The following is a 13875-nucleotide window of genomic DNA, read 5'->3' as shown; positions in this document are numbered from 1 at the left end:
ATAAAGTACCACAAAATGGTTCTATAAATCTCAAATCATAATGGGTGGAAAGCTCCAGAAGAACATGAGCTTCAAATGAAGTTCTTAAATTGGAAAACAGCACATGGATGATAGGAACATGGGTGGGAAGAGGGGATAGCTGAGTGTCCATGATAATTTTATGCCAATAAATAAAATCGGGCAGTGCAGATTTAATTGCTGAATAACATATTTACAGACTTATTAAATCCCAAGGATATATTACGTTAGCATTTATGGAATTGGACTTCCACATACATATCTAGTACAGATAGACTGGTATAGGGAGAACAACAACTGCAGACTCTAGCATCTAATAGCTAGGTTTAATCAGGCTCATTCTATCCAGCCAGAATGCAGAATAAAACCAGGAAGAGGCTGAGCTGTCCGACTGAGTGTCTCCTGTCCCTCTAACTGAATAGTCATGCCTAGGCCTTGCTGCAGACCAAAGCCTGTTTGTCAGGAGCAGGAAGAGACTTTGAAAATAAAAGGAAAAAAACAAAACAAAACAAAACAAAAAAAACCAAGGTTAAAAAAAGTTGTGAGGGGGAAAAAGTCACACTTTGTATTCTTCTCTTTTAAATATCTATCTAACCACATGTATATACAACTCTAATTTGAAATGACAAACAAATCTTTAAACCAAAAGATACATATACCATTGACAGAGACACCTATCTATACAAACCTAGCCCACGGGAGGCTACATCTGTGGCAATGAGGATGGGAGCCTTTCCCGAACGGAACTCTGTAAAACAAGCACAGGAGAAGGGAATGATGAGTGCAGTGCAATGTATAGAAAGCCTTCATTCTTTTGTATTCTGTCATCCTCTAAAACAGGCTTGCTATGTGCTGGTAGCTTCTTTGTGCATCTTGCCTAGACAATTAAAAGGCCAAGTTGAAGCCAACTTGAAAGCCAAGTTATACAATCGAAGCTAAGTGATTATCTTTATAAAATGACCATACAGGGCGCCTGGGTGGCTCAGTTGGTTAAGTGACTGCCTTCAGCTCAGATCATGATCCTGGAGTCCCTGGATCAAGTCCCGCATCGGGCTCCCTGCTCAGCAAGGAACCTGCTTCTCCCTGACCCTCCCCCCTCTCATGTGCTCTCTCTCGTTCTGTCTCAAAAAAAAAAAAAAAAGAAGACCATACAAACATTCCTAGCTATCTAATCTTTTTATTTTAGCATGTTAAACTTCAAATAATGATGTCAGAACATGCCAAACTCTTTTAAAAATTCAAGAAAAATAATACTTCTTTGAAAATAAAATCTTTATTATACTTTTAGCAGAGAAACAAGAGACAAAAACTACCTTTAATAATGAAATACTATTAAAACTGTGTAGCAATTTGTAACAAAATTAAAATGAGCTAGAATTTTCCCCCCTTAAATTATGACACCAAAGTTATCTTCCAAATGAAATAAAACCAAAAGTAGGGGTCAGGGGAGGAAGCAAGTTTAAAGATGTGAAATCAAAGGAGAAGTGCTACTTTCCTCTGTGAAATAACAGAAATTATGTATATTAGTCTCTGCCCCCAAGTCCTGGCCCTGAGTTCCTAAAACCCTTTGTACACAGAGATGCTAGGGGAATCTTTTATTCCTAGTCTTTGACCTTGCCTGGTTCCTGACACAGAGACCCCAAGTCCCTCAGAACTTCCTGAGTGATGGGAGTATCTTTTGTGCTGAGGCACTACTTGGTGGAATCCCGGAGAGCTTGAGGATGGGGGCTCGTCACCAGAAAGACCAAGCCATGATTGTAAGAGCTTGGAACATCTTGGGCATCTGCCTTTGGCTCAGGTCATGATCCCAGGGTCCTGGGATCGAGCCCCACATCAGGCTCCCTGCTCCACGGGAAGCCTGCTTCTCCCTCTTCCACTCCCCCTGCTTGTGTTCCCTCTCTCGCTGTGTCTCTCTCTGCCAAATAAATAAAATCTTAAAAAAAAATCCCAAAAGTAGGGGCGCCTGGGTGGCGTAGTCCATTGAGTGTCCAACTCTTGGTTTTGGCTTGGGTCGTGATCTCAGGGTCGTGAGACTGAGCCCTGCATAGGACTCTAAGCTCAGCACAGAGTCAGCTTGAGATTCTCTCTCCCTCTCACTCCCCCTGCTCGCCTGCTCTAAAATAAATCTTAAAAAACAAAAACACCTCCAAAAGCACAGAGTTTGGCGAGCTCTCCAGGCTGATGAACATTAGATCAGAACGTTAACAAGGACAAGATCTTATTAAATACAGGAAGGGTGGTCTAAGTTATGAAAAATAGTTTAAATAGGCAGCATTATGGACCTTCAAGGACAGTAGAGATATGCTAAAAAATGCCCCTAATACTCAATTACAGAGAGCATAGTTAGGCAAACTCTGACCTATGGATCAAATCTGGCAATATTTATTTTTATTATTTTACTTCAACACAGCAAGGCTTTCTTTACATATTGCCTATGACCATCTTTTTCTGCTACAACATCAAAGCCGAACTACTGTGACATAACCACCGTACAGTCTGCAAAGCAGAAAACATGAACTTTTTTAAAAAAAAAGATTTTATTTATTCATTTGAGACAGAAAGACAGACGAGAGAGCATGAGCAGGGGAGAAAGGCAGAGGGAGAAGACTCCCCGCTGACCTGGGAGCCTGATGCGGGGCTCGATCCCAGGACCCCAGGATCACGACGTGAGCTGAAGGGAGATGCCTAACCATCTGAGCCACCCAGGCACCCCGAAAATATTTACTTCTTGACCCTTTACAGAAAGTCTGCCCATCCCTAAAACAGTATGGACAATGTTTAGTTTTGAACTCACCATTAAGTACCCAATCTCTTTCTGGTTGACTCTTATCTCCATGGATACACATAGCTGGCCAACTGTCAGAAGAAAAGTGACCAATATTTCAGAAATCTTTAAAAGAGTAAAACTAAACTTTAAAAAGAAGAGCTACCACACGGAATTGTGAAGGTTTATTAAGCTACGTGAATAGATGACTGTGTCCATCCAAAGAGCAAAGTGCATGACAGGTATTACTGAAATAGTAATACAACATTCATTATACCAATTCAGAAATTCCTACTGAACTATAAATATACAACCTGTGGCTAATTACCTCCGTGCAGTACTCACCCATCTCTGCGCATCCTTCGAGTGAGGTCATCACATCGTCTCTTTGTCTCTACAAATATTATTGTCTTATTTTCTTTCTCAGCCATTATTTCCTCCATGAGTTGGATCAACCTGAAAACAAGACCAGCAAAAACGCACGCATTCAGAGTAGACCTCCCTATACATCATGTAGAAGCTATGTCTACAATATCAACTCCCCAAAACTACAGTACTTTCTTTTCACATTTTCTATACAGCCAATAACTATTCGAGCTGGGATTTAATTCTAAGGCTCCAGAATCCTTCCTTGTAACCACAATGCTCTGGAAAATGAGATAAAGAATGGATAGTTGGAAAGCTGGTAATGCTTTTAATGTTCTGGGGCCTCAAAAAATTTCAGACTTCTTCAATGCTTTAACTCTGGGAGGATTATTAGGAAAGGTTTAACAGCATTATCAAAACAGTAAAATCTCTCTTACTTGTGGTCTTTTTCACTTTCCATGCAGACATCCACAATCTGGAGGATGTTGTGGTTGGCACTCAACTCCAGATTGCCCACGTTGATCTGGGTGTAATCACGAAGGAAATCCTCTGCAAGCTGTCTTACTTCTTTTGGCCAGGTTGCGCTCCACATCAATGTCTGCCTATCAGGCTACCAGGAAAAGAAAGGCTTTCTTTTAAGCTAAGGAACCATGACAGGCAATGAGCATAAAGACAGGGTATCATCAGTTTTACACACCCTGATTTGGTCCACAATTTTACGGATCTGAGGTTCGAAGCCCATATCAAGCATCCTGTCCGCCTCATCCAATACAAGGTAAGTACATCGGCGAAGATTTGTCTTTCCTGACTCCAGGAAATCTATCAGGCGCCCAGGAGTAGCTATACAGATCTCAACACCTGTAAAACAAAACCAAAGATGTAGCCAATTAAGAAGTCTCTATATACACTGTCCAAGCCTCAGTATACTAAGAAGCACCAGCTCTGGTGGTTGCATTCGATACTGCAGAGCACTAGCTAAATCTTAACATAATACTTGGAAAAGCATGACGTAAAGAGATTTATGTATAATCATCCAATCTCCACCAAATTTAAGTCTCTGTGTTAAACATTCCTTTAATAGCAGTTTAACCATACCTGAGAATTTCTAAGCTCCTGAAATACTGATTTTTTTCCCAATAAGAACCCACTATTTCCCTCTCCAACTTCATTCATAAAAATTGGTAAAATGAGAAAAATTATTAATTCTTACGTTTTTGTTTTTTTAAATTACCTCTCTCCAAATCTCGAATCTGAGGACCTTTAGGAGCCCCTCCATAAATGCAAGTACTCTTCAATCTAGAACATTTGCCATAGTCATCAGCCACCTGCTGTACTTGCTGGGCAAGCTCTCTGGTAGGAGCCAGAACTAGACACTGAAACAAACACACATGTTTAAGACACCTATCCCAAGTTAAAAAAGAAAAAAAAAACAAAAAGGTTATCTAAATTCTTTTTCTATTGTCTAACCTGTTACTTTAAAATTATATGAGGGGGTGGGGAAGGCAGAGAGTTTAAGACAGTACACTGGAGTGTGGCAAAAAACAGAGTATTTAGCATGTGAACTGATGGGTCTTTTTTTTTTTTTTTAAAGATTTTATTTATCTATGAGAGAGAGAGCGCGCGCACATGAGAGGGGGAGGGTCAGAGGGAGCAGCAGACTCCCTGCCGAGCAGGGAGCCCGATGTGAGACTCGATCCAGGGACTCCAGGATCATGACCTGAGCCGAAGGCAGTCGCTCAACCAACTGAGCTACCCAGGCACCCAGGTTTTGATACACGATTCATTCATTATAGTCTGTGTGCTATTTAAGTGGATTTACAGATTGCATTACCTAGGGGTTTTTTTGTTGTTTTTTAAAAGATTTTATTTATTTATTTGAGAGAGAGAGAGAGCATGAGAGAGGGGAGGGTCAGAGGGAGAAAGCAGACTCCCTGCTAGGCAGGGAGCCCAATGTGGGACTTGATCCTGGGACTCCAGGATCATGACCTGAGCCGAAGGCAGTCGCTTAACCAACTGAGCCACCCAGGCTCCCCAGCATTACCTAGTTTTAACTAAACAACTCTCACAAAATGAACAAGTAGCTTTAACCATGGATCAAATATTAAGAAAAAACCAAATGAATAAGGAAATAGCAAAGCAGACACTTTTCTGACTTCTAGTTTAAGCTTTTAGCCAGACACATTAGGCAAAAACAATGACTTATACACAATCAAAACAACAAAAAATTAAAACTCTTTGAAATAGGTTATCATATACACTGTTAACAACACATCCTGGTCTGTGTACAGATCCGTGAGATATTAGCTAACAATAATGAAGCTAATTCTATTAGCCATATGGAATATATTTCATACTGCAAAGTAACGTATTATTCTTTCTGTGAATATTTTGAGACACACTGTAATAATGTACCTATCTGTAAAAACACAGCAAATGCAAGCTCAATTTTTTTTTAAGATTTTAAGTAATCTCTACACCCATCATGGGGTTCCAACTCACAACCCTGAGCTCAAAAGCTGCATACTCTATTGAGCCAGTCAGGCACCCCTTGATTTTTAAAAAACAGGTTAAGAATATATTAAAAATGTTTCATAACCACTACGCACATTTTATAGAAAGTAGCGTTAAAAGTGAAAATAATCAAACCAGAAAACCATACTGCCCTTTGTTAAACATTTACAAAAGTATTACTTAACCACAAAGAATACACATCCTAAATCTGACTTACATACACATGGCAGGGACATCATTTCATACTTCCTTATTCCTCACAGCATCATCAAGCAATTCAAAACTGTATCTGAATTTACTGCAGAGTAAATGCAGTAGTATGAAATAATATGAAGGCAGTACTCATAGTGGTTAAGAGTAAGACTAGTTCAAATTCAAACTCAGCCACTTAACAGCTGTATGACTTTGGACCAGTCATTTAATAGCACTGTTACCAAAATTTTATCAGTAAGATGAGGATAACATCATTTCTACATATGGAGGGTGGGTTTGAGAATGAAATCTGAAATCACATGCAAAGCACAGTGCCTGAAACACAGTTATCTTTAAGTTGTGGTTATTTTTAGAATTATAAACACACTTACGATCGGGCCATCTCCCCTTTCCAGGTACGGCTGATGGTTAATATGGACAATTGCAGGCAGCAAATACTGGGGGGGGGGGGGGGGGGGGAGGGGAGAAAGAACAACAGTCTTATTCCAAAACTAAGCCATTATCCTAAATTATCACAGTTAATTGATAATGCCTAACCACAGAAGTGAAAACAGAACTCATAACTGTTACACATTTTGTGCAATGTAAATTAGAACACAAAATACTCGCAAACATTTCCCATAGCTAAGAAACCTGAAATATTACCTACACTATCTGAATTACAATTTTCTAAGAATTAAGAATTAACAGGATAATCAAAATAGCAAAGTAAGTTACCACAATGTTAACATTCCCTTGCTGGTACGTACCGCCAGCGTCTTCCCAGAGCCAGTCTGAGCGATGCCCACCATATCTCGGCCACTGAGAGCCAAGGGAAATCCCTGGCACTGAATCGGAGTTGGTTCTGTAAAGTGCTGATCCATCAACACATCCATTACATATTCTGTTAGGGAATAGAGGTCAGTGCTTTTAGGTAAAACTAAGGACACAGCCAACAGAATTCTTTTTTTTTTTTTTTAAGATTTTATTTATTTGAGAGAGAGCGAGCCAGCCAGAGAGAGAGCACAAGTGGAGGGGAGGGGCAGAGGGAGAAGCAGACTCCCCACTGAGCAGGGAGCCCGATGTGGGACTCAATCCCAGGACCCTGGGATCACGACCCGAGCCGAAGGCATGCGCTTAACCAACTGAGCCACCCAGGCACCCCACAGCCAACAGAATTCTAAAACTGTTCAACTCATTGAAAGATTTACCCAGCTTCGTATCTCTCCAAGAGAAGTGCTGTTTCTTTCTTTAGTTACTGAATCTCTGACCTGCTGACTACTACCTCTCAGAAGACTGTTGCCTTAGCTATCTACCCTTCCCTTCAATACTTTAAAACCACTGCCCAAAAGTCTCTAACAGAGCATGGACATATGGTTGTTAGTCACATATTGTTTGCCAAGTTATACCCGGCTAGAACATAATTTCATTCTGTTTTCTAAAAGGTAGAGGCAAAACTAGGGGAAGATGAAAAACTCAAAGTTTTAAAACGAAGAACAGATAAGCATAAAAAATCTCTCATGCAACAATACAGCATTTACTTCCAGCCTTGAAGTTAATATTACTTTTTTAAGACTTTATTTGACAGAGACAGCGAGAGGAAACACAAGGAGGGGGAGTGGGAGAGGGAGAAGCAGGCTCCCCACTGAGCAGAGAGCCTGATGCGGGGCTCGATCCCAGGACCCTGGGATCATGACCTGAGCGAAAGGCAGACGCTTAACGATTGAGCCACCCAGGCGCCCCTGATATTACCACCTTTGTGAAAGGTTTCTACTTGCCTCTTCAACAAAATACTGAGCCTGAATCAAAACCTTTAAATAAGCCATTACCCATGTTTACCATTCAATAAAATTTAACAATTACAATCCTGGTTTGAAGAACACTTACGTGGGAAGTTAGCATGATGGAAGGCAAATACAGGTTTAGGACAAACATCTCCCCCCCTCACTGTAATTTCCTTCTTTCGGCGTAGTTCATCAACCTCATACTATGGAAGAAAAAGTAAAAAAACGAGTAAATTATTCTAAACATGCAAAACTTTATGTTCCAGTCAAGCTGAACAATGATCTAATCTACATTTACACTGGAAAATTACGTTTAATAACAGTTCTGATAGTGCTTTCATATATATTTAACTTCAACCAATTTGTAAGGATCCTCCCAACTTCTTGAGTCAATGAAGCAAGTGATAAGAGTTCTATTTTGCCCATGAGAAAACAGATACTCAGAAATATTAAAAGTAATTTGCCCAAGGTCAGAACTAGGAAGAGGGAGAAATAGTGGAACTTGGGACCAAGTGCTCTTGCCATCATACCTTTTTTTGAATGAGTAACCATTTCATGAGTCCAAAATCATCACAATGAGATTAAAAAAAAAGAGAAGTATATTATGCCAATGTTTTATTTTTTTTGAAAGATTTTATCTATTCAACAGAGAGAGAGCACGAGAAGGGGAGAGGGGGCAGAAAGAGAGGGAGAAGCAGGCTCAGGGAGCCTGACACGAGGCTCGATCCCAGGACCCTGGGATCATGACCTAAGCCGAAGGAAGACGCTTAACCAACTGAGCCACCTAGGCGCCCCTATGCCAATGTTTTAAACTTAACTTCGTAGATGAAAGGACGTGAACCTCATATACAGTTAAAATCTCATACATGACAAATTGGGAAGCATAGCCAATAAATGAGAACCAACAATAGATTAGGTATATATTTAAACTATTTCCTCCTTTGAGTACCAGTAATCTTACAAAGAATCTAACGAAATACCACACAAGAATAAAACATCTAACAGCTGTAAAGCCTGCCTAGTATGTCAACTCGGTCATTACTGTGTATAGAAAAAAAGGTAAATCAATCAATCAATCCCCAAAACTTACTGGAGTCAGCCTTGCCACTTCTGGATGCTCTACATAAAAATTCTTCTCAAACTTGGGGAGCTCACTCAAATCCCATTTCTTTTTACGTAAACGCTCCCCAGGATTACCAAATTTCTTCGGGGGAAGGCCACCACCACCTCTTGCACCAAATCTAGAAACATAAAAATTTTTAGTTTATTAGTATTTTAAAAGCAATATACCTTAGGTGGCATAAAAACAAGCAAAAGATTTTCTCTTAGGATACCACCAGCCCCCTCCAAAGAGTAATTTTTTTATTCTCATTCAAAGGTATGGAGAAAATGTTTGTAAAACTTCCGTTACTATCCAGTAATTGTTACAGGTATGATTACAATAGGTGAAAAATTAAAAACTCCTATGTTTAGAAAAATATAGGGATTACAACCAGATTCTGGAATGACTGAAAAGGTGTTAATTTTTATTTTGCCTCTTAGGGATGATTTTGAACAATTTAACTTCTCTGTACCCATTTCTTATGTAGACATACTACTACCACTTATTTCAGAGACTGAGATGAAGTGCTTAAGAAAGTATCTGGCATAGTAAGCGCTCAGTACAAGTTAGCATAACTGTATTCATTCAATGTTACTGTAGTAACTGTAGTAACCGTAGTTACTGTACCAGGTACTGTTTTTAGTGGTGATGAAGACATAAACTGAAAAAAAAAAAAAAAACAAAAAAAAAACAGAAGTCTCTATTCCTGTGTAATATTCAGACGTGTAGGCAAGGGAAGACATTAGTTCATGTTTAAAGGCAACAGTGTGGACAGGTAAAAAAATATACTTCAAGCCAAGCTGCTCCACACTTGGAACAGTTTGTTGAACCTTTATCTAGATTGTGTGATAAGCATTCCTATTATCTGCTAATAAGGAAAACTAGGGCCCCTCTAAGACTAGGAGGCTACTCTTCACCTTTAGTTTAGGCTAATGAATAGCCGAGAACTGACTTATGACCTCTTCATCTCCACCTTTACTTTCTGTTCCCAGGGAACTATATTAACTATAAATTTACCCCAAAAATATTAGTCTTATTTAAGGTTTTACTTAAGTTCATTCTTTTTAGTAATCTCTACACCAAACGTGGGGTTCAACCTCAAGATCAAGAGTCACCTGCTCCACTGAGCCTGCCAGGCACCCCTTATTTAAGGTTTAAAAAACTCAAACAAATTTAAAGCCAACCTTTGTTTTATCTAACATTCCTAACGGACAAGTTCAATTGGAATACAAATGACCACTAAGCGAACTTGCAATTTTCTAACTTTTCCTAGAACATGAAGATGGTCTTCATTTTTTGTATTTCAACCTATTAAGTGTAGGGCATTGTTTTGTATACAAGTATACACTTACACTGTTTTCATTCCGTTTCCTTACTCCCGAATTTGAATTTAACTTCCCTTTTCCACTCTAACCCACTCGTAACATCATCTTGCAGATGGTTCCACTTTATAATTGACTGGCAGTTGCTGTATTATTTTAAAGGACCTCAATTTCCTGGAATTCAAAGTGATTCTAAAACTTACTCAGCTAGACATTTCTCTAAATACAAACATACAAAGACTGATGGTGGGAAATTTTCTTGGGACTACTGAGCATCTACACTCAACAGGTACAACTTGATGGATTCCATTTATACTACTTAACGGGTAAGAGAGATCAGGAATCAAAACAGAAGCAAAGAAATATACATATATTGAAGATACAGTATCAATGACATCTTCACCTTGCCCTCAGGCCCAAAGCTCAATACTGAATAGCAGACAATCAAAGACCACCTGGATCAACCCCCCCCTTTACAAATGATGCAACTGACACAGATCTAAATAGGTAAGCCAAATCTTTAGATTGTCAGCTTAGTTTGTAAAAATGTATGTGGTTCCTAGAAGGTGCTGTTTCAATGCTGCTCCTGCACTCCAAGGCTACCCAAACCTTAAACTAATGATCTACAAGAAAACAGAACTCTGGGGGGCGCCTGCCTTTGGCTCAGGTCATGATCCCAGGTTCCTGGGATCGAGCCCCACATTGGGCTCCCTGCTCGGCGGGAAGCCTGCTTCTCCCTGTCCCACTCCCCCTGCTTGTGTTCCCTCTCTCACTGTGTCTCTGTCAAATAAAATCTTTAAAAAAAAAAAGAAAAAAGAAAACACAACTCTGGAAAGTAACATTCCTTTTAAGGCTTATTCAACAGAAGAGGTTTTTCCCATCTCCCTATTGCCTTGATTATTTAACCAAGACGTATCATTCTACACTACAGATATTTGAAACATGGGGTTCTTTAAAAATATGCTGTCTCCCACCATAATTAAAGCTTACCTCAATATTCAAGATAGCCTTTTACAGAATTTTTGAGCACATTCTTGCCATCCTTCAAAGATGCACATATCCTAATCCCTGGCATACTATACTGCTCATTAGATATTTTGACTGCTTTGCAATAAATGCAGCTCTGAAGATTCATATATTAACCATGCAACATCATGCTAGTTTAAATGTACACAGCACATCACTTTTGGATTTTCCATGTACACACACAGACCTTTCATTCCCTTTTCAAAATAATAATCCATTTCAGCTCTGTAACATTAATATAGCAATTCAAATCATAAATGAAATTTCATGGCAAATGTAGAATTAGGACACAGATCTTATGAAAAAGTGCCATTGTTTGAAAAGAAGTTTTTCAAGCTTTAAAAAAAAAGTCATCTGATAGTCAATATGGGGGTAAAGTATGGATCAGTAATTCACTTTTCAAATAATTTATTTTTATTGTTAAAACATATATATGGTGGGCGCCTGGGTGGCTCAGTTGGTTAAGCGACTGCCTTCAGCTCAGGTCATGATCCTGGAGTCCCTGGATCGAGTCCCGCATCGGGCTTCCTGCTCGGCAGGGAGTCTGCTTCTCCCTCTGACCCTCCCCTCTCTCCTGTGCTCTCTCTCATTCTCTCTCTCAAATAAAATCTTTAAAAAAAAAAACCAAAAAAAACCCCATATATATGGTTAAGTTATTCAACACCCACTGCGAAGAAATAAAACACTCAGTACCTTGGTAGCTCCCTGTGCCTATTTCAAGTTTACAAACCCTGGAACTATCACCTCCAATTTTGCTTTTTAGAGTCTCGTCCTATGTATCCTCATAGGTATTATCCTTTTACCATGACTTGCTTTTTCACTCCACATTTGTGAGTCATCCATGTTGATGCGTGTTTTCTTTTCACTGCTGTATTGTATTCTACTGTATGAACACCCACACTTTACCAGAGACGAGCAGTTCCCAATACTGTCACAAACAGTGCTGGTAAAAACATTTCTGTACATGAATGCTGGGGAACATGTACAAGGATTTCTCTAGGCTTTAGTGTATGGGGTATAAAGCTCAAGAGGAATTACTGGGTCATTTTCTACTAGGTAATGTCAAATTCTTTGTCTTAAGCGGTTGCACTGAAATTCACTTTTAAATACAGCTATACTGTGAAACACTGAGCAAACATTCCACTTCTAGCCCTCCAAATTTAACACTACGATCAAATATTTTCCTTCCTAACAAGGTATAAATAAAGTAATCCTTTTTACTTTGTAATTCAAGTGATAATTGAGGTGCTTGTGACTAGAAGATCTGGGACTTCTGTATCTGAACCACAAAAGACAAAAATGTTTGGAGAAAATACCATTAACAGAACACCTACTACAAAGAGACAATTTCACATAGTGTCTTAATTCCCAAGAACAATGCAAAGTAAAGGCAATTACTTATGCCCATCTTCAGTTGAGAAAACAGGCTCACAAAGGTCCAGGATCTTGCACAAAGTCACATATGTTAATAACTGGCGTTCCATTACTTTTTATCCAAAGATAAGACGTTTATTACAAAAAGTAACAGCACAAACGAACATGAATCTCTTGAGTAACTTTTTCCTTTAACTGATGTTAAGATTTCAATCTCAGTATCTGGGAAGACTTCAGGTTTAATCTTGTTAACTTCCAACCGTGGCATTATCCCATCAAAAGCTTTCTAGTCAGGCCGAGAAAACTCTAATACCCCAGCCCAACTGGAGAAAAGGAGTATGGGGAGGAACCCTATAGCAAAAATAAAACAAAAAACCTCTCCCTCCTCAAATACGATCATTTAGATGGCAAACAATTCCACTGCTTTACTCTTCAGTGTCGTTACCTGAAATACGACTAAAGGGGACCTAAAGATATATTTAAAAAACGAGAAATCAGCCTTTTGGTCTCGTTAGTTTCCAGTTCTATTAACAGTGATCTCTGGCGACAGATAACGTAAGGGAAGCCATTTGGCGTCAAGATTTTCCCAGGCCGCATTCGAAGACCTCCTCCTCTTCTCAGCAGAACATCCGTGTTTTACAGATGAGCGCTGAGGCCTGGAGATCAAATGACTTGCCCAAATCCGCCGGGCTCGAAAGCCGGGCAGCGAGGCGAGGCCCGGCCGGGTCTGCGGCGCCTCGCGCTCCCCGCCACGACGGCGGTCCGCAAGGAGGGGCTGGGGCGTCGCCAGGCCGCCGCCCCCCAGCCGGGTCACCCGCGATCCCGGGGCGCAGGCCCACCCGCAGGCCCGCGCACCAAACCGCTATTAAGTCCCAGGACGCCTCGCCTCCCGGAATCGGGGGCGTCGCTCCCAGGCCCGCAGTCCGTTCCGGGTCTCCCGCTCGGCCGCAGGCTGCGGTCTCCTCAGGAAACCTCCCCCCCCACCCCCGGCCCACGCACACGCGAGGCCTTCCCTCTCCCCCTCCCCCCTTACCCTCCACGGTCACGATCCCGGTCCCGGTCCCCAAAGCCGCCTCCGCGCATGGTCCCAAACGGATAGAGATCTGGGAGCGGGGCACGGATGGCCGGGCTCGGGAGGGCCTGCGGCTCCGGTCTGGTGACGACCGATGGCGGCGGCGCCTCCGCTGTTGGGGCGGCGGCAGGCGCGGCGCTCTCTCGCTCCGACGCGCTGTCTCCCGTCGCAGACGCCACCGTCGCCGCCTCTCTCGTCGGAGACGGGAGCAAAACACAGAGAATCGGGGTTATAAAAACAGTGGGTAGGTTTGGCTACGCTCAAACCCGGCAGTGCCGTGGTTTAGGCGTCTCCTTCCTTCCCAGCGACTGCACAAAATGGCGGCCGGCGCTGAGACTGCTCCA

General features: G+C 41.1%; 1 protein-coding gene across 4 annotated transcripts in view; it reads right to left on the bottom strand.

The window, feature by feature from the left end:
- The window catches only part of DDX17 (DEAD-box helicase 17), a 21367-nt gene extending 7492 nt beyond the window's left edge, over positions 1–13875 (bottom strand). The window contains exons 1-11 of one of the 4 annotated variants that reach the window (XM_064590605.1): positions 13493–13874; positions 8726–8876; positions 7739–7838; positions 6622–6755; positions 6244–6309; positions 4380–4521; positions 3846–4006; positions 3586–3758; positions 3128–3238; positions 2813–2874; positions 707–766 (exon numbers count right to left, since the gene is read on the bottom strand). In XM_064590605.1, the coding sequence (XP_064446675.1) occupies positions 707–766; positions 2813–2874; positions 3128–3238; positions 3586–3758; positions 3846–4006; positions 4380–4521; positions 6244–6309; positions 6622–6755; positions 7739–7838; positions 8726–8876; positions 13493–13542 (1210 nt within the window). In that variant the 5' untranslated portion in view covers positions 13543–13874. Of the gene's footprint in view, positions 1–706; positions 767–2812; positions 2875–3127; positions 3239–3585; positions 3759–3845; positions 4007–4379; positions 4522–6243; positions 6310–6621; positions 6756–7738; positions 7839–8165; positions 8647–8725; positions 8877–13492 lie in introns of those variants that run through there. The other 3 variants (XM_064590606.1, XM_064590607.1, XM_064590608.1) reach the window with 3 other exon arrangements.

This window comes from Mirounga angustirostris, unplaced genomic scaffold (assembly GCF_029215605.1).
Source record: "Mirounga angustirostris isolate CCGP_5_RB_7025 unplaced genomic scaffold, mMirAng1.0.hap1 SCAF_5, whole genome shotgun sequence".
Classification (NCBI taxonomy): Eukaryota; Metazoa; Chordata; class Mammalia; order Carnivora; family Phocidae; genus Mirounga; species Mirounga angustirostris.
Note: the sequence above shows the minus strand (reverse complement) of the source record. Positions and strands in the feature narration are given on the sequence as shown.